The sequence below is a fragment of the Toxorhynchites rutilus genome, chromosome 2 (assembly GCF_029784135.1).
Source record: "Toxorhynchites rutilus septentrionalis strain SRP chromosome 2, ASM2978413v1, whole genome shotgun sequence".
Classification (NCBI taxonomy): Eukaryota; Metazoa; Arthropoda; class Insecta; order Diptera; family Culicidae; genus Toxorhynchites; species Toxorhynchites rutilus.
Window position 1 is genome coordinate 5,617,563 of NC_073745.1, and position 21,682 is coordinate 5,639,244.

At 40.7% G+C, this 21,682-nt stretch overlaps 2 protein-coding genes across 3 annotated transcripts in view; both read left to right on the forward strand.

Moving 5' to 3' along the window:
- Positions 1 to 13,966: 13,966 nt before the first annotated feature.
- On the forward strand, positions 13,967 to 18,925 carry LOC129771230 (uncharacterized). Its single transcript, XM_055774659.1, has 2 exons — positions 13,967 to 14,198; positions 17,026 to 18,925. Exons 1-2 carry the CDS (start codon positions 14,179 to 14,181, stop codon positions 18,626 to 18,628), a joined length of 1,623 nt encoding a protein of 540 aa, XP_055630634.1. The 5' UTR covers positions 13,967 to 14,178; the 3' UTR covers positions 18,629 to 18,925.
- A 519-nt stretch (positions 18,926 to 19,444) lies between these two features.
- LOC129771229 (uncharacterized) overlaps positions 19,445 to 21,682 on the forward strand; it is a 74,334-nt gene continuing 72,096 nt past the window's right edge. Inside the window, exons 1-2 of one of the 2 annotated variants that reach the window (XM_055774658.1) lie at positions 19,445 to 20,390; positions 20,447 to 21,022. The gene's annotated coding sequence lies outside the window, so the exon portion shown is untranslated. Of the gene's footprint in view, positions 21,023 to 21,682 lie in introns of both variants that reach the window. The other variant, XM_055774656.1, reaches the window with a different exon arrangement.

The following is a 21,682-nucleotide window of genomic DNA, read 5'->3' on the forward strand; positions in this document are numbered from 1 at the left end:
GTTCTGGCAGGAGGAGTTTTCGTCAAAGAAATTTCCTTCGACTTGCACTGTGGTCACGCGTACTAAAGAGCTTGCCCCTCGGGATACATTCAAGGCGTGTTATTTGGCTTAAGAACTCTTAACTAAGTATTAATAAATGACGCTAGTTAATGCATACGTTGAGACGGCAAAAGTTCCACAGGAAACGTTAACGAAGAAGCAATGTGCAGGAACGGTGTCGGGGCAAACCTTCCTTGCAAAGTTAAAAATCCAACGGTCAGAGTATTCCTCACTTTCGTTTGTATGGTTCCAGCCACGCATTTTCCTAGCCGTATTCCAAAGAGTGCTCATAGCGGTCTCCCTTGACAAACCATTGACGAACTTCCGCCAATATCCACGCTTTTTTGCTTTAATCAAACCTTTTAGTTTGGCTTCTAGAGCTTGGTACTTTAGAAACCATTCCACTAATCCAGTTTTCCTGAATTTTTTAAAAGCGGATGATTTTTCAAGGTAGACCTTTGAACATTCCTTGTCCCACCAAAGTGATGGAGGACGACGTCGGAAAGTGGTAGCCGGTACACGTTTTTTTTGGGCTTGAAGTGCGCTTTCGTAAATCAAACTCGATATAAAGTTATACTCTTCGAGTGGAGGAAGTTCATGCATTGAAACAATTGCTTCAGATATTATTTCCGCAAATGTTCTCCACTCAATATTCTTCGTGAGGTCATACGAAATATTGACTGACTCACGAGAGCTTGATTCATTAGCGATCGATAAAATTATTGGTAGGTGATCACTACCGTGGGGATCTTGGATTACCTTCTACATGCAATCCAGGGATAACGAAAAAGAGCATAGAGATATGTCTAGCATGCTTGCCCGTGCAGGAAGTTTGGCTATTCTGGTTGCTTCCCCAGTATTCAAAACTGTCAATTTGAAGTTGTCGCACAGATCATAAATCAAAGTGGCACGGTTGTCATCGTAGAGTGATCCCCATGTTGTTCCATGGGAGTTGAAATCACCTAAGATTAACCGCGGCTCCGGCATTGCCTCGATAATCGATCGAGGCGAATAATGTTGAAATCGTGAAAATTCAGCTCATCGGCTGAAGAAAGCCATGTTTCACAGAGAGAAAATACATCACAGTTAGAGCTGTGAACTAAAAATTTAAACTGATCTAGTTTAGGAATGATGCTTCTGCAATTCCACTGTATTACAGTGGTCAAATCCTTGACCTCTTGCACTGAATCAGGCATCGAGGGAAATGAGCGCTGCCAAAAAACCACATTTTTCTTTCAAAAATGTTCTCACAATCGGAAGCAAACATAATACTATGCTTTGAAGAGGGTCGTTTATATTTAAAGCATTTAAAATGTTGTCCACCAGGTCAGAAAGAGCAAGCAAGCCAGATTTTGGCTGTTGCCTCGACCGCGAAAAAGGAGCAGACGTGTTGGGTGCTACTCCGGGAAGTGCTGAGGACCCCTGGTGCATAGAAGAACCGCTTAAACCAGGAGGTACTTGCTTCGGTCTATTCTCAGCACGTTCGATTCGAGCTTTCATTCCAACTTGGGAAATTTCGGTTTTCTTTCTGGGGAGTGATGGAAAAGAAGTAATTTTTCTTTTCCTGATGGCACCCTGCGATGTACCGGAACTTCCTGCCTTGGGAGCGTCAGCAACAGGCTCGTCGTTCTGCAGAATGGAGTAGGGATTGTCCTGAGTCGTTGGAACGGGACTCTTAAGCATTTCTGCATAAGTCCGCTTGGAACGTTCTTTTAAGGAACGCTTGATTTTTTCCCCTCGTTGTATGTACACCGGGCATTGAGTAAGATCATGAGGAGTCCCGCCGCAATGAAGACACTTGCGCTCTTTCGGGCAAGGATTCTCATCATGGCTCTCTCCACAATCTGCGCAACGTTTTTTGTTGCAACAATAGGCGGCCGTGTGACCGAGTTGCATACATTTGTATGCAACTCGGTCACACAATGCAAAGAAGCAATGATGAACGTGATATACGACGAGCTCGATGAAACCGAATTTGGTGGATGCTTAAATCTAAAAATGTTCTCTCAGTATTTAAATCCCCTGTTCGAATTAAGTTACTAATAACAACGAATGATCTTCATAGTTTCTCATGACAAGAAGGACATTTGAAATTGATGAAGTGGATCGCAACACAATCGAACAATGTATGAAGTTAACTGTGATAAAAAGTAGGTAACCTTGCAAAACATCAATCGAAAACAAATGCGGTCAAAAAGCATTCGAGAAAATTTTGTTGTGGGTTTGGTGAGATTGGCAGATAATCATGCATTATAAGTTGTTCCATTACGGCCAAATACTCAATTCGAACATGCACTGTACGCTGTTGATCGATCTGAAGGAAGGATTCGCATTAGCGTAAAAATACACTTCTCTGTCGTGCAGATTTTGGCAATGACAAGCCGCAGCGGGGCTCGAGAATGGGATGTGAATGAGAGAAACCACACACTGCGGAGCGTCAAAAGTGGCCAGTTTTAGCTAACAGAAGAGAATTTATAAAATTATAAGGACAACGCTATGTCACACCACCAGAAGCTCCGGCAGTTTGGTTAGAAGAATATTATGTATTCACCTAATCATACAAGTGATTACCAACTTTTCCTTTTAGTGGCAAATGATTCTGTTGGTGGAAAATTCTTCGCAAGAAAAACTTGAAAATAACGTCTAGTTCAAGTAAGCAAATCGTCCTCCGAAGCTGTTTCGATTGCTATAGAGCAAATCCCCGATCGATAGAACAACCGGTTGACCAACTACCATCCGGCCGTGCTCCTGCTAACGAAGCTTTCTATTGTATTTTCTATTGTAGGTTTACGTCTGTGTATTTGTGCTTTGGCACAAAAGCGGTCCACCGCTTTCACACTAATCGTCACACTGAGAGAAATAATTAGTTAGACTAATACTTCGCATTTGCTAGAAAGCCATCTGGAATCAAAAAAGGGTTCATTCCGCCTGAAAATCAAATATTATCTTTCACGCTCCCCTAAAGTCGTAAACGAAGCTCAATTCGCGTTGACGGCATTAAGCTTCGTTTACGAATTTAGGGGAGCGTCAAAGATAATGATTGATTTTTGGGATAAAACTACAGCGGCTGTATGTTTTTTTTTTCTCTGGGTTTGGATCGATTAATCGACGTAAATTATTCGTTCGCTTCGATTATTGGTTGTGCAGTATTCGTTCGATTAATAATCGATTTCTGTAGGAAGTATTGGATTAATCGATTAATCGAACGGTTATCGGGAATCACTAGGTCCACCTCGAGCTGACAGGCGATTTGAGCATCAACATGTTCCTGATGGCTTTGAATCGATTTATGTATCGGAGGAATAGACCATGCCATATCTATTCCGATACTGGTACAAATTTTATCAGAGCAAAAAATATTCTAAAAAAACTCTCATGATTCTAACCGACGACCCTCATGATTTGACCATGCTCTTCCTCCAGCTCATTTTGACGTAGGACTACGTCTTTCATTTCTATACCGGGGTGTAAAATCAAAGTTTCGAAAACGAAAGCGTTACGCCGAAGACCGAGATTTTGAGCGTTAATAGTTTCTAAACAGCTGAACGAAATGGTATGATTAACACTTCATTCGAAAGATAAAATGTCTACGCGTTATATACTTGTTACTTTTTGATCCAAAAACTTATTTCAATAGTCTTAAAATTGCTTTCAAAACAGGCTATTGAAATCACCAATCGGTATATAAGCGAGCGCCGCTCGGAAATCCACTCCGTTCTAATTGAACAGCGATTGGAGCATGTTGTCGCTGTTGTGGTGAAGCTCTTCATTTATCATGAAAGCGCGGATGAACGGTGTCACCAAGAGCCTGTTTGTGCACCTTAGGTCAGAAGGGAATCCATCAGGAGGAGAGTGATGCCACAAACGGTTCCCCGGGAAGACATCGCTACACACACATACACGCGCGGAATTCTTTTCGTTTGGATGCCATTCAGCATCGAGAAAGTTCCAGAAAGATCTAATCATTGCTGGGAAATAATCAGCCAGTTCCTCTGGGAATTTAAAAATACATTCATGTGAAAGAGTTTATTTGAATGTTTTCTATTCATGTAACACTGTGACCAAATATTTTTCAATCAAGTACTATTAACAGGTGGTTTTTTTTTATATAAATCGTTTATTTTTACAGGCTCAATTACATTAGTTTAAAGGAGCCGAATTCTTAAATATATGTTTTAAAACTATACATAAATAATTTTCCTAACACTATGGTTAGTAAGGTGGAAAACCGATTACTCGCGGTTTACTCGAGTTTAGAGGGTGACATATTCTTTCAGGAAAGGGATGGGATATAAGGGAATTGTTACAATGTTGATGATCACACTCGATTCTTAAATCTATTCGTATATCTATTGTATATTTACATTTCAACTTATTTTGCTGTTTATACCAAGGGGGCCAATCGCTCGCAATGGATGAAAAGGAGGGTATAAGGACATAGGTACAATCACACACGAAGATCGATAGCTTTAAGGAAAATATATATTTGGGTCATGTAATCAAGGTCTAACCGTGCCAACACATCTCTCACCGGCACATTGGGCTGTCTTTCTCGGGCCCGAAGGGAGTTTTCTAAATTCGATCTGGCGACAAGATACACCTCGCACGACCAAACAACATGCTCGATGTCGTGATAACCTTGGCCACAAACGCAGAGATTGCTGCTGGCAAGATTGAAACGAAAGAGTAGTGCATCTAACGAACAGTGATTGGACATGAGTCGGGAGAAGGTGCGAATAAAGTCCCGACTCAAGTCCAGACTTTTGAACCACGGTTTGAGGCTAACCTTAGGGATAATCGAGTGAAACCACCGGCCCAATTCATCTTCGTTCCATTTGCGTTGCCAGTTAGCGATGGTATTTTTGCGGACTAAAGAATAAAATTCATTGAAGGCGATTTGACGCTGATAAATATCGCCCTCAATCGCACCTACCTTTGCTAATGAGTCAGCCCTCTCATTACCCGGAATTGAGCAATGAGAAGGGACCCAGACAAAGGTAATGACATAACAGCGTCTGGATAAAGCACTCAAAATTTCTCGTATTCTCTCAAGGAAGTACGGCGAGTGCTTTTCCGGCCTCACTGAACGGATAGCTTCGACAGAGCTAAGACTATCCGTTACAATGTAATAGTGTTCAACAGGTCGTGAGGCGACGCTGTCCAGCGCCCAGTATATCGCTGCCAATTCAGCAATATATACCGAGCAAGGATTCTGAAGACTGTGTGAGGTGCTAAAAAATTCGTTGAACACTCCAAATCCTGTGGACTCGTTTATAGTGGACCCATCAGTAAAGTACATATTATCACAATTGATACCCCCATACTTTTCATCGAAGATCGTTGGAGCGATCCTCGATCGTTGGTAATCTGAATATCCATGGATATCTTGCTTCATGGACAGATCAAAATGCACAGAGGAATTGATGTAGTCAAGGAAACAAACACGGTTGGAAATATACGAATAAGGATCAACCTGCATGGAGATGAATTCATGATATGAGCTCATGAATCCAGAATGAAAATTTAGCTCGATAAGCTGCTCAAAATTTCCGATCACCAATGGGTTCATAACCTTACACCGTATGAGGAACCGAAGAGATAATAAATTGAAGCGATCTTTTAGTGGGAGTACGCCTGCCAAAACCTCGAGACTCATGGTATGCGTTGAGGGCATACATCCCAACGCAATACGGAGACAAAGATACTGAATTCGTTCGAGTTTAATGAGGTGTGTTTTGGCAGCTGATTGAAAACAGAAACTGCCATACTCCATCACTGAGAGAATAGTTGTTCGATACAACATTATAAGATCTTCGGGATGGGCTCCCCACCAGGTGCCGGTAATTGTACGGAGAAAGTTTATTCTTTGTTGACATTTTTTACTCAGATACCTAATATGGGCCCCCCAAGTACATTTGGAGTCGAACCAGACCCCAAGATACTTGAATGACATAGCATGAGTGATCGGTTTACCCAAAAGTTGAAGCTTTGGTTTTGCTGGCTTATGCTTCCTAGAAAAAACCACCATCTCTGTTTTCTCCGTGGAGAATTCGATCCCTAGCCCAATGGCCCAGGTTGAAAAATTGTTCAAAGTATCTTGTAAGGGTCCTTGCAGGTCGGATTCGTTTGATCCTACGACAGACACCACTCCATCATCTGCAAGTTGTCTTAGGCTGCAATTTTGTGTAAGGCAATTGTCGATGTCGCTTACATAGAAGTTGTACAAAAGGGGGCTTAAACATGAGCCCTGGGGGAGGCTCATGTAAGAGAACCGACTTACTGCCGAATCTCCGTGAGAAAAGTTCAAATGTTTCTCACAAAGCAAGTTATATAACATATTATTCAATAGAGGCGGCAGATCCCGAGAGTGTGATTTGTCTGACAAAACCTCTATTGAAACAGAATCAAAGGCCCCCTTTATGCCCAAGAATACTGAAGCCATTTGTTTTTTTCCGGCGTAAGCCATTTGAATTTCTGAAGAAAGCAACGCAAGACAATCATTCGTCCCCTTGCCCCTGCGGAACCCATATTGTGTATCTGAGAGTAGGCCATTCGTTTCAACCCATCGATCAAGGCGAAACAAGATCATTTTCTCCAACAATTTCCGTATACAAGACAGCATTGCTATTGGGCGGTACGAATTGAAGTCGGACGCGGGTTTTCCGGGTTTTTGAATAGCTATAACTCGTACTTGTCTCCAATCATCCGGAACAACATTATACTCCAGAAACTTATTGAATAAATTCAACAAGCGATGTTTGGCCACATCGGGGAGGTTTTTCAACAAGTTGAACTTAATTCTATCCGATCCTGGAGCCGAATTGTTACTTGAAAGGAGAGCAAGAGAGAATTCTACCATCGAAAACTCGGAATCAAGATCGCACCTATCAAGTGGTATATCTCGAACAATTCTTTGCACGGGAGCGAAATCGGGACAAACCTTTCGCGCAAAATTAAAAATCCATCGATGTGAATGTACCTCGCTTTCATTCGATGAAGAGCGATTTCTCATGTTTCGAGCCACTTTCCATAATTTTTTCATTGACGTTTCTCGTGACAAACCTCCCACGAAATTTCGCCAATAAGCACGTTTTTTACCTTTGATCAAGTTTTTAAATTGATTTTCAAGGTCTAAATACGTTTGAAAATTGTCAATGGTTCCTCGTTTCCGAAAAGCTTTAAATGCATTCGATTTTTCTACATAAAGCTTTGAACATTGGCTATCCCACCATGGATTGGGAGGCCTTCGGTGAATTGTGGAACCTGGGATGGGTTTCGTTTGAGCGCGAACCGCGCTGTCATGGATCAAACGAGAAAGGAAGTTATACTCCTCCAATGGAGGTAAACCATCTCTGGAATTGATGGCTAGAGCAATCGCGTCCGTATATTTTTTCCAGTCAATGTGTCTTGTGAGGTCATATGCCATGTTTATAGATTCAGAAGAATTCGACCCAATGGTGATGGAAATTTTGATTGGCAAGTGATCACTACCGTTGGGGTCCTGGATTACATTCCACTTGCAATCTAACGATAGTGAATTCGAGCAAAGCGAGAGGTCAAGAGCACTTGGGTTAGCAGGAGGTTTAGGTACACGTGTTGTTTCCCCAGTGTTCAAAACGGTCATATTGAAGCTGTTACAAAGGTCATATATCAACAATGAACGATTGTCATCGTACGGTTCCCCCCAGGCAGTTCCATGAGAGTTGAAGTCTCCCAAGATCAATCGTGGCTCAGGAAGGAGTGAGCACATGTCAATAAGTTGCTTGCGGCTAACTGTAGCTCTCGGAGGCAAATACAAGCTGACAATACAGAGGTCTTTGCCTCTGATGTTTGCATGACAAGCAACAGCTTCGATCCCTCCAATAGGTGGAAGGTCAATTCGAAAAAATGAGTGGCCCTTATTGATCCCCAATAGCACCCCTCCGTATCTGTCATCACGGTCCAAGCGTATAATATTAAAATCGTGGAAAGAGAGATCATCTCGCGAAGAAAGCCAAGTTTCGGACAGAGCAAAAACATCACAATTGAAGTTATGAATTAGAAATTTGAATGTATCCAATTTAGGGATAACAATACGACAATTCCACTGTAAAACAGTGATATCTCCGACCTCTCTATTTGAATTAGACATCAAGAGAAATAATCATTGCAAGGAGGGGCCATGTTTGCATCAATTGCTGCAAAATTGTCTTTAGTACTGGAAGCATTGAGATGACAATGGTTCTGATGGAATCGGAAACATTAAAACACGTGAAGATTTGATCCACAAGGTCAGTCAACTTTATAAATCCCGATTGGGAAGTTGAGCTGGACGCAAAAAAAGGGACATTTGGGGTTTTTGATGTCCCCTCGAGTGCTGGGTCGTTCGAAGGTGAACTATTCCCACGGAAGCCAGGAGGAACCTGATTTTGCTTGTCCGCTGCACTCGATATTTTAGGCAAGCTAACATGGGGTACCACCGATGGGACTTGTCGTTGAACTTTGGGAGTGGACACATTTTTGCGCCGGGAATTCCCTTTGAAAATAAACGGTGTGCCCTCGTTAGCTGTATCCGCTTCCAATTCGTCAACTGGCAGTGAAGCAAAGACATTGTTTGTTGGTAATGGTTGTTGTTGAGCCAGTGGGGAAGCGCCCTTTAAAATATCCGCGAAAGTGCGTTTCGAGCGTTCCTTCAAAGAGCGCTTTTGTTTATCCTAGCGACTCTTGTAAGTTTCACAAGCTGAGAGCACGTGTGGGGATCCCCCGCAATATGGACACTTATGCTCAGTCGCACTGCAGGATTTCCCCTCATGTTGCTCTCCGCAAGTGGCACAGCGCTCCTTGTTGGCGCAATAAGCTGCTGTATGACCAACTGACTTGCATTTGTTGCAAGTCATGGGCTTTGGCACGAAGAGTCGCACCGGCAGCCTCAATTTGTCCACCATAACGTAGTCAGGGAGGGCGGCACCAGCAAAAGTGACTCGAAACGAGTCGTACGGCATAAATTTCTTTTCTACTCCTTCCTGGGTAACTTTTCCAAGTTGGCGACATTCCAAGATTTTGACTTCCATCGAAGGAAGCCTCTTGAACCTGCCAACTCCCATACTTTGTATAGTTTTGCACGTCGGACCCGTTTCAGATATAACGCCCCCAATTTCTACGTTATGGGAGGGAATAAAAACTCGATATTCGAGGATGAAATGCTTATCAGCAACAATATCGTTCGCGTCCTTTCGGTTAGTCACGACAACTCGCAGTTTGTTCGGTCTTACTTTGCAAATTTCGGAAACAGAGGTGTATCTTTTCAGATCTGTCATAATCTGTACGACCCTCAAGGCTTTACCATTAGGTTTGGGCCGGAAAAAAAACAACCCAAGGTGGTCCTTGGCCAGGCGCATCGTCCGGATAAACCCTGACACGGGGAGCGCAAACAATAGGAGAGGAATTCGAGGACAAGGTTTGAGTGGGGACAGTAACATCAGAGGGGGGAAGGGATGTCGATGATTGGGTGGAAGTATTGGAGGAATCAGGGGAAAGGTTTGCAATCTTTTTTTTGGAGGGGGGCTTGGTAGTGTGAGTTGACTCGTCCCCAGAAGAAGAATCTTCGGGCATAGGAGTCCGTTTAAGGGACTTACTACACCCTGCTTGAGCAAGCGAGGGGGAGTCTGAAATGTCCATGTCTAGACCCCCACCCTCCACCATTCTTAGAACGAACGATTATTAGCTTTACAATTTTTTTTATCTCACTTGTAAAAAAAAAATAAAAAAAAAACTTAAATAAAATAAAAATAATCACATAAATTTGTTGTTCCGATATGCGCTCTGTTACCCTATTAAGGGAGACACAAAAGTCACGCGCTACGGAGACAACACAATAGCAGAAGTTATTGTTGTACTCAACTGAGCGTCAACCACGTGTTGACGATGCTGTTATGGTCATTGATCCACTACAGACGCCGATCCAGACCACTGCAGAGGCGCTGCTTCCTCGGTTCTGGCTGCTTTGGGCACTTTGGGCACTAATTCACCACAGAACACACGAGAAAAAAAAACCAACTCGTTGGGGAGAAGAGAGAAAAAAAACTTCGAGAACAATGCTTGAGGAGTGATGAATAGCACATCCAGCTCCATCAAGTTGTTAGCGAGGAATGAACAGGTGGTTATCGAGCTAGTATTAACCACTGGTGGGCTTCCAGTATCGAGGAAAATGTGGAAATATCTAATCGTTACTGAAAATAATCTGCCAGTACCTCTGGGAATTTAAAAATACATTCATGTGAAAGAGTTTATTTGAATATTTTCTATGTGAATGAAAGTTACGCGAATGCAACTGTAGGGCCAGATTAGAATGCGGCTGGGGGAAGTGTTGCGCACTTAGCAATGTAGGTTTGGACATGAAGGAGATTTTATTTTATTTATGAATAAAATATGTTTAGCGCGTAATCTGAATATTATCAACAAAATTTTAGTATTATTATCATTATTACTAACTGACCCGGTAAACGTTATGCTGCCATTTAGATAATTTTTAGCGAATATATTCGTTGTTATATGACAAACAACAAGTGTATTGCAAGTGTGTTTCATATTCATATCGATATACTGAATTTGAAATACAGCCACATTACTGCACTCATTCACGGACTTGCAAATGTATTTAATGCTTTTCACGGAACTACAGAACTGCAGAACATTAATATATATGTTGTTCATGCAAAATTTTATTACTCTGTTACATAGAACACATGTTTGATACGGTAGAGTGTGGCTAGGATGCATAGCTCGATTGAATTTGAGTCGTTGAACGGATTACAGAATGCAAAATTGCGATCCGTTCAGGTAATTCTAACTCGATTGTATTTCAGAATACGACGGTATACTTTTACCTGGTGAATTAGGTTTGCCTGGTTGATTCTTGCTTTGAAACATATGATTCATTGACATTCAAAACTATAATTATATCATGATCTGAAGAATTTTCCACATATAGAGATATTTTGATTTGAACATTCAGCTATTTTTGAAAGTGTGAAGTTAATAAAAAAAACATTGCCTTTTTTATGTACAAATTTATTTCCATGAGATCTTCTACGTGCGAAAATTTACGTTATACTTGTTTCATTTGCGATTTTTTCGGGAATCTGTTTAATGAGGGAATCAACTCTGGTAAATCGAAAAAATGGTTTTTATGCAATGTTGTACCGGAAGGATTCTTCGATATTTCATTTCGTTGAAAATCTGCAGTAAAAACTATGGGGTCATCTCAAGAGTAACATGGCTGTACGAATCTTTAAGCGCATTTTTTCAGCTGGTGGTACGTTTATCTCAGAATCTAGTGGACCAATTTAGCAGAAGTTTTTTTTCAGCATGCAAAAATGAATTCTGACCTACGTAAAGGACCTTTCTGCTTCGATCGATTATCATCATTGATAACTTCTCTGATAACCACGGCCTTACGATTTATGTTGAATTTTTTTTTTATTATTCAAATGGCCGACATTTAACAATTCAGATGATAAGATTTTTACATGCTAAAAAAATCAGCCATATCGGTCCACTGGGTTATGAGAAAAACGTACAACTAGCAAGAAAATGTTTTAAAGATTTAAAAAAAAAATCTTTCAAATGAAAGCAACATAATTGGCTCACGTAGCGTACTTTTTAGTGTAGAGCCAGTTTAGTTCTATAACTCTGTCATTGTTAAAATTCGAACATATGCGTAGGAGGGTTTTTTCCATGAAATATGATCATCTATCACCTCCTGAGAGATTCTGGGAAAATATATTATATTCTTCGTTTACATTCAATAATCAAAAATTATATGCATGAAAAACAAATTAAAAAAACATTTTTTTTCTCGATTATATACAGGATTCTATTATATACAGTGAAAAGAAATCGGAGACTGTATATAATCGAGTTCGCGCTGCATTAGTTTCCAACTTGGAGGATAAATCTAAACACTCCCAACACTGAGTATTTCCGACGTCACCAATATATTATCGAAGAAACTCTCGCCTAGAATTATTAAGCTGTGCGTGTTTTTCTCATATGAATTGTTGATCGTTTGTGTATCTGGATTCAGGCATCCCAACAGTAAAGCATTCTTATTACAGTCGATATGAAATTAACTCGGCTTCCTATGTGTGCACGCAACTAGTGATCACAGCCATATGTCCGATACACATCTCAAAGCGTACTGGTGAAGAAGCACAAACGCATAAGAAGAAGCATTACGATCGCCAGAAAAATGTCATGACATTTTTCTGGCGACAGTCACGTGTGACAGTAACCCGGGTAAACCGATGAGATTCATCGCTTCGTCAGCGACTGTTACGGCGACAGAGCGAACGGAATAGCAGACACGAAAAAATCGGAAACGAACAGTCTCCCCGGCTCACTACGGTCGGGCACGACAAATTAGATGAATTCGACGAAACACCGACTGTTGCTGTATAGTATTACTTTATGCATTCATGCTCTGTCGCTTGTAGCGCGCTCACAGAGACTGTCGATTCAATTTCATACCGACTGTTATGAAAATGCAGTACTTTTGGGATGCCTGATGGCAGCCCCCCCTTTGAGAGGGGGGTGGAGCGTCTAACTACCATAGAAACATTTATTGCACTCTAAAACCTCAATATGTCTTATTTGGTTCCATTTGCGTGAATGATTATGAAGTAATGCAGAAATTTGTGTTTTGTTTGTATGGGTGCCCCTTCTTAGAGAGGGGGGGTGGAGAGTCTAACCATCATAGAAACATTTATTGCACCCTAAAATCTCAATATGCCTTCTTAGAGAGGGGGGTGGAGAGTCTAACCATCATAGAAACATTTATTGCACCCTAAAACCTCCATATGCTTAATTTGGTTCCATTTGTTTGATTAATTCTAGAGTAATGCATAAATTTGTTTTCATTTGTATGGCAGCACATCCCCCCCCATCCTCCCCCCCCCTTAGAGAGGGGGGAGCGTCTAACTACCATAGAAACATTTATTGCACTCTAAAACCTCAGTATGCCTAATTTGGTTTCATTTGCTTGAATAATTATGAAGTAATGTAGATATTTGTGTTTCATTTATATGGCAGCCCCTCCTTAGAGAGGGGGGTAGAGAGTCTAATCATCATAGAAACATTCATTGCACCCTAAAACCTCCATATGCTTAATTTGGTTCCATTTGTTTGATTAATTCTAGAGTAATGCATAAATTTGTGTTTCATTTGTATGGCAGCCCCCCCTTAGAGAGGGGGAGGGGTCTCAAACTATCACGAAAACCTTCCCCGGGCCCAAAAACCCCTACATACCAATTCTCATGTTGATCGGTTCTGTAGTTTCCGAGTCCATAAGAATCAGGCAGACAAACAGACAGAAATCCTTTTTTAATATATATAGATATAGATTAACATTCCTCGATTTCTCGTACTCTACCTGTGATGAAAAAAAAACCCTTGTGGTCTTTGCGCACTCTGTCAGATTTTTGCAGATTTAGTTGTAATTCAAAATAGATTACTCCACTAAACAAAGTATTACTACTCATTTCTATAACCAAAAGGTTATTAGATGTCGCCTTCATTAACAACAATTAATTGATCAAGCAATGAACGAATCGAACAACATCAAGGAATATGATAAAATGTAGAGACACATGTTTCTTCTGTCACCTGTTTCCTTCGTGATATGCACGTTATGAAAAGTCCCTCCCACACATTCATTTGAGCCCATAGTAAGAACATGCAAGCGAGCCTGGCCCATTGCACGCGCGCCAGATTAACGATGATGCGCGCGAGAATTCGCCAGAAAGGAAAACAAGGTATCACCTTGCATAAATACCAAGCCACCGGGATGAACGCAGACTCAGCAGTCTGTAGTCTTTATAATGGGTTCGATGCTAAAATATAAGTTAGTTCTAAGTATGATGTTATAGCGATAAGTGAAATCGTGAATAAATTTATTTTTATGCTTTCCCGTACGGAAGCTACATAACTGGCGCAGTCATAGTGAAGTGGAAGTAAAGTGCAGTAAAGTGCACGACCGAGCAACGTTTATTGGAAACATCTGGACTACCGGGAAACCACCGGTGAGGGAATATCACCGATTAGCGTAGCCCAGAAGCGAGGAACTACCATCGAACCTAATCATCAACTTAGAAACTCCAGGAGATGATCACCATCATCCTCTTGTAAGTATTTTTTTTTTATTTCTTCCTAAGTGAGTGTTAAAGTGAAAAAAGTAACATAACTCTCGCAACAAAAATCAGCTGCCCCGTAAGCAAAAGTAAAGCACGGAGGCAAGCGGCACAAAATACAACGTTCAGCAATTTTAAAAGCGAGCGAAACTAACAGCCACAAACCGCGAGGTGCAGTGCAGTGTGAGCGAATATCATAGCAGTGCATTCTTGTGTGTGCAAATTATAAGCAAGATTATCATTGGTAAAATGGATCAACGCGAATTTATGATTTCACCCGACCTTATGCCAGCACCAGAGCTGGACGGGAGAATAATTATTGAACAAGAACCTCAGGAGAACCCACAACAAGTCACAGTTGAAAGTTTGTTGGGTCATATAAAAATATTAACGAGCAATCAAAACGCTTTGATTGACGAACTCCATAGATTGCGATCGAAATCAGAAGATCCCTTCTTACAGTTCCGAACACCAGACCCGATTAAAAATCTGGCCACTTTTGCGGGTAACAAAAAAGAAACACATGCTTGGTTAGAAGATGCGGAGAACACACTCGCACTCTTCCAGTCATACAAAAATGAACCCATTTACAGCCAATTAGTGAGAGCTGTTAAAAATAAAATTATTGGCGATGCCAAAGAAATATTAATAGCGGCTGGCAACCCAAATCAGTGGGAACAAATCAAAGAAATAATCCTACATTCTTATGGGGACAGAAGAGATCTTACATCTCATATTCAATCCCTTTTCTATGTTAACCAGGGAAAGAAGACTCTAACTGAGTTTTACAACCAAGTTAAGAAAATTGATACGTCAATTAAGGCGACAGCAGCTTTGATGGACGACTACAAATCATCCACTAAAGCTATAAATAGTTTAATAAGTCTTATGGCTTTAACAAGATTCATCGACGGGCTAAATGACGAGCTATCAATGCACGTTAGGAGTTATAGACCGCAATCCCTTGAGGACGGTTACTCCATAACTATGCAATATTCTAATGCAGCATATAGACAAAGACTCAACAAACAAACAATAGATCAAAAGACGACCAAAGCAAACAACTTTAGACCATCCGATAGCACCAACAAAAATTCCAACTTGAACCTCAACCCGTTCAATCAAAAACCAAACAATTTCAACAACGGTGGATCTTCGAATACGAAACCATCCTATCCAATTGCAAAGTCAAATGGGTCCGGTAGATTTAAGAATAGAGAGCCGCTACCAGACGACGATGTTTCCATGAGAACAGCAAAATCTCGGACGGAGGTTAACAACCACGAAACTGGGCAAAGACAAAAAAGGGACGACGGCAAAAATTGTGGGGATGAACACGACACCCCCCAACAGCTCGAAGAGTCAATCTTAAACTCGGAGGACGACGATTATTTTGTCGACGAGGAGCTAAATTTTCACGTGGTAGAACAAGCACAAAGAATAAAACCAGCAGAAATAAACTCCAATGACATACAGGAAAATCAAGACGAACCCGACACCGACGGCATGACAGTACATTCAGCAGACACCAGCAACGATCATTATATTTGGACAACAGAAAGACCAACAAATTCATTCAAAAACCAGATCATATTTAAAATTTCTCCTACAGACATAGAAGCTCACGAACAAATCTTCACAAAATACCACAGATTTATAATCTCAAAACCAAACTACACAGAACAAGACATAGTAATTATTTTTAAAGAAAAACTTAATCCAAACGGTATAAATTGCATCTATTGCCCTTTAATGCTAACACAATTAATTCAGGAAACATATCGCAAACATTTTTCTCATAACAAAATCTTCAAGCTCCTTATTTCACAGGTATTACTCCAGGACATAAGGCTACCAGAGGAACAGGACGAAATCGTGCGCAAAACTCACGACTATGCCCATAGAGGGATCAAAGAGAATAAAGCTCAAATCCTGTTAGAATTTTTCTTCCCCGAAATTGATAAAAAATTGAAAGTTTATATAAATAACTGTCCTACTTGCAAAAAATGTAAGTACGACAGAAAACCTCCGAAATTGGTTCAAAAAACTAACCCCGCAGAAAATACATTTGAAAGGATTCACATGGATATATTTTTTATGAGTGGAAGAAAAATGCTAACTATAGTAGACGCTTTTTCCAAATTTGCAAACGTGATCGCTCTTGAAACAAGGACTATCGTAGACCTTAAAAGGGCAATCACAGAGCACATCAGAATTTTCGGCAAACCAAAATCGATAACTTGCGATCAAGAACCAAGCTTGACATCGCTCGCCTTCATTGGATTCATGCAGGATTTGGATATTGAAATTCATTTTGCGAGTTCAAGTAACTCAAACGGAATAGTGGAACGATTCCACTCTACACTCATTGAACTATATAGAACTTTAAATTCGAAATACAAAGACATGGAATTCTTCGACAAAATTAACATTCTTGTGGATATTTATAATAACACAATTCACTCAGCGACCGGCTTTAAGCCAAAGCAAGTAGTCTTTAACCACCATAATGAAACAAGCGCGGAAGAAATTTTTCAAAATTACAGTAAAATTCAGTCTGCCATTAAGGTCCTAATGAAAAAACGCAGAAAGCAGATAGAAAATGAAAACAAGGTAAAAACCTTGCCAAAAACTTTAGAACCAGGAGAAAATGTATACGTAAAAGTTAATCAGAGAACAACAAAGGACAAAGACCCATTCAAGGTTTCAAAAGTCGTGGACGATAACGAATTGACATTTAAAGATACTTACGGAGTAAAAATTCATAAAAATAGGATCAAAAAATGATTTTTTTTTTCTTTTTCTTTTAGGTCTGTTTCAGGATCATTCCACTGACTTCAGCGACATTTTACCACGACGTATCGACAAATAACGGACTTTTGACCTTAAAATTAGACTCGGTTAAGATAAAATTAGGATACGACCGTATAATACATAAAATTAACCTAGATGAAATAGGACAAAATACAAACTATATCGAAAAATTAGCAAATAACCTTAATGTAACGGATCACTTACAACAAACAATCCAGTTTAAAATTAAAAAGGCTTATGAAAAGTTGACAGGATTTTACCCAAAACGTGCAAAAAGAGGACTTATTAATGCTTTAGGAAACGTGATAAAATTTATAGCAGGCAACCCCGACCAGGAAGACCTCGACTTAATCAATCAAAATTTAGAGATGCTTGAAACTAATAGCAACAAAATCATAGATAATCAAATAAAACAAGTAAAAATCAACAATGTACTTCAAGCTACTATTAATAAAGTCTCAAAAACCATAAGATCAATTAAGGAACATGTACAATCTCAAGACACGATAATTAGAAAAGACTTGGAACTCATAAATCTTATTTTGAATACTGATATCCTGATAAAAACCTTAGAAGACCTCGAAGAACAGATTGCCTTTTCAAAATCTAATAGCTTGAACAAAAACATTCTCAGTATGGCTGAAAAAGATTATATTTTGAAATTTTTAGAAAGCCAACATATTGCTATTAAATTTGAAGATGAAATTTATAAATTCGTAAGATCAGTTGTATCGCTACAAAATAATCACATAATCATGATAGTCAAACTCCCCATCATTGAACCGAACGAGTACTCATTGATGCAGTTAGAACCTGTCAACGTGAATGGAACCAGAATCGACACGAACATCCGCTATGTGGCCAAGTATCAGCAGTCATTATACGAGCAGAGTGAGAGGTGTTTCATTTGCGACAATAACTTGCCAGTGAACGACGGTTGCATCTCCAATATCCTGACAAATCAAAAAGCCAAGTGTCCGATGCATAAACAACCAGAACGTCCAATAATCAAGGAAATCAGTGTCGGAACAATTCTCATCGACACAAATAAAGCAGTCTACATTTTAGACTCATGTGGAGAATCACAAATCATTTCCGCTCCAACTATTATTGAAACAGGTAACTGCACAGTTACAGTGCAGAATGTAACCTTCAGAAGCAACTCTAAAACTATAAATAAATCTGAATATCTCACACCCATATTTGGAAAAGAGATAGAAACCATTAAACAAAAACCAGACATCGAAGAAATACACCAGATGAATATCGAAAATTTGGAGGAAATTCAGAGACTTAAGCTTCACATGATCAGCTCTCAAACGCTCGGAGGACTAGCGATAGCCTCTACCATCCTGTCAATAGTAATCATCTTATGCATTCGCAGATACAAATCTCAAACTAGAAGTCAACCCCAACAGGATAAAAAAGAGGACATCGTCACCTCACAGATTACCAACAAGAAGTTCGACATCAGCTCCCCGGAAAACAATCAGAAAGGAACAGTAACCGATATCCTGAAGGACGAGCCAACCTGCCTAACGAAATCCTTCCTTCCGGCACCCAGATTTGTCCTTACCAAGGGATCCAGAAAATCAACCGAGGACGATTGACTCTTAGGGGGGAGACGTTATGAAAAGTCCCTCCCACACATTCATTTGAGCCCATAGTAAGAACATGCAAGCGAGCCTGGCCCATTGCACGCGCGCCAGATTAACGATGATGCGCGCGAGAATTCGCCAGAAAGGAAAACAAGGTATCACCTTGCATAAATACCAAGCCACCGGGATGAACGCAGACTCAGCAGTCTGTAGTCTTTATAATGGGTTCGATGCTAAAATATAAGTTAGTTCTAAGTATGATGTTATAGCGATAAGTGAAATCGTGAATAAATTTATTTTTTATGCTTTCCCGTACGGAAGCTACATAACTTGCACCTGCACAACGCCAGGCTATCAAATTTTGGGTTTCTTCAATTATCAGGTAGCAATTGACGTGTCAACATTGAACTTTGCAGTTTAACTTTCATCATTCATTGTTCTCTACGTTTCGTGTGGGATTTTATGTTTGCATCAATTTGAAGTTTCTACGTTCAAATAGTTTACAGGATTATTATGAAGAAAATAATCAACCTCACTCAATTTTAGTAACCCCAAAACCTTTGCAGGCTTTGTGGGTTGCATTACACCGCTCTCTCGGATTCAACGGTATCTGGCTGCCTTCGATTCTTGTTCGCGGATGGTATGTTGAGTTTTTTTTTACTCGATCAACCAAACATGATCGAGTAAAACAGACGATAAAAAAGGTAACAAAAACTCGACGAAAAGAGAGAAACGGTTTTTTGAGCTGAATGGAATATGAATGAAACACACACACACACCGTGTAGCGCGAAGCAAAGTCAGTTGGGCTGCCGTCTTTCTTCTTGTTTTGGGGTGCGCGTTGGGCTGAGCGATCCGCGCAATCAACAACAGTTGGCCATAACAACTTGGGCCACGATCAAGGTGAGAGGTGCGTTATATCGTTTGTTTCTTCTGCCACACGGAGGTGTTTTGGGAGTGCTTTGCATATTTTGTGTGCGGACATCGAAGCGAAGTGAACAAAGGACGTTGACATGGTTGGTGACTAAGTGGGAGTGGTGTTGCTTTGTTGAATTAGAATGTAAATAGTGTCTAAAGTCAGTTTCTGAAGTCAAAGATAGGTAAAATGCACGGATTCACCTGTTGCTGGTCATAGCTCGCATTAGAGACAGCATATTTCGTTTGCGAGTGTGTTGAGGTTTGTGTAGGGGCAGTTGTCGCATGTCTGCACAAAGCCTCATCGAAGGGTATATGTTCACACCACACTTTGATCGTCGTCTGCTGCGGGATCCAACATAAAAATACAACACCAGCACACACACACACACACACACACACTTACACGAACATACGTTTCTGCTGGTCGTCCACCATAATCCACCAATACATCGTATAGAGGAGACCAAAAGAGAGCTAAAAATGTTTTAATCCGCAACCGCACGGCGATCGGTGCCGGAGATGTGAGGAGAATTATTCAATAAGGAAACCAGTTATAAACCGATTGCGCTTTTCGCTTCGATTGCAGTGCCCCGTTAAGTTCTCCTTTTCTGTCTCTTCTGGCGAGCTGTGGTGCGCGTTGAGTAGTGGGATAAGCCAAATTTGACCGGCCATCTTTTCCGGGAAGAGAGTGCAACCGAATGGGTTCAGTAGCGCAAATCACCCAAAACGGCGAATCCGGACTTTGTGCCACATCGCGGAGAGAAGTGCGCTAATGGTCGTGGGCCATTGGAAGGACCAGAAAACCAGAAAAGTGATCCCCTTAGTGAGTGATGCTGCGAGAAGCTGCAGATGTGCGTCGTAAGTAGTGACGATCGCAGATGGCTGAGCGAATGCATTAAAAACCGTTCTAACAGTGTTTACAGTATTGTGATTGAGATTTCGAGCATCCATGGATTGCTTCATGCGTAAATCGTGAACGTGAAAAAAAAAGAACGAAGGGCACGTGCCAAACTATTGATGCATGTGCGCAGTGAGCGAGTGATTGAGCGATTAAGTGAGTAGCGATATTTACAGCTATTGGCCAGGTTTCTTGACCTTAGACGTTGGAAACCTTAACCAGGCGAAATAAGTGTGTGTTCATATTTCTGTGACGGGTGCTAAATTGTAGTGTTCAAGGCAAGGTGAACCAAAAAGACCATCTGCGGAAAAGGGTAAGAACAGGGAGGAGGAAAAAGTGAAAATTACACAAATCAAGCACCGATCGGAGAAGGATAATTGCAGATGTCGCTGTAGGTGTACCCACTTGAAAGGTGCGTGGTGCCTTGGCCTAGCTTTCGACCGGAGCCATTTGGTCGTGGCAAAGTGCTCAACGGTGCAGAGACGGTCAGGTGGCATGCGGGGCACCTTGTAACGAAAGGCTGTTGCTACCACACGGCAAGCTGAGAATGGACACAATGATGGGAACGGTTCGCATCGGAAACTAAAGTGTGGTAAGTCTGGCTGCCAGTGAGAGGTTTTTACCTTTTTCGCTGTGTTTTCCTTCAATTTTAATTTCGCACAGACTACTTCGACTACTGAGCCACCGCTGCCTTGTTGTGCTCGAGGCGATAAAGAAATAAAATTATGGCTGCTGCGATGGGATTCCGAGCAGACGGAGGCCATGACATTAGGCGAATTGCCACTTTGTGTATGTGGTGAAAATTGTTTAATTGAATCATTTGCTATTAGTGAAATTACCTTTTTTCGCGTGAAAAATGAAAGAAACTTGATTTTTCTTGAGTCATCATGAATCATCATGTTGTTCCCCCAGAAGAGTTTAATTGCTGTATTTTGGTTCAGTTTTGGTGGGTTTTGAAGAATGAATAGTCACAACTATAAGTCATAATCAAATATAATAAGTTGAACTCACCTAAAAAGTGCGTTGAACGGGGCTCCACTGAATATAATCTCAATACGAAGGTTGTAAGATAAGAATCTGACCTTGGAGATGATGCTGCTAGTGTTTGAAAAGTGACAAGTTTCCTACATGACGAATTTTATGCCAACTCATCTTAAGAGTCGGCAGCACCATCTCAGATTGCAGTGAAACAACTTCACATAATTCAAATCATCAAAAAAGAATTAAACTACTTTTTGAAAAGTGCCAAAAT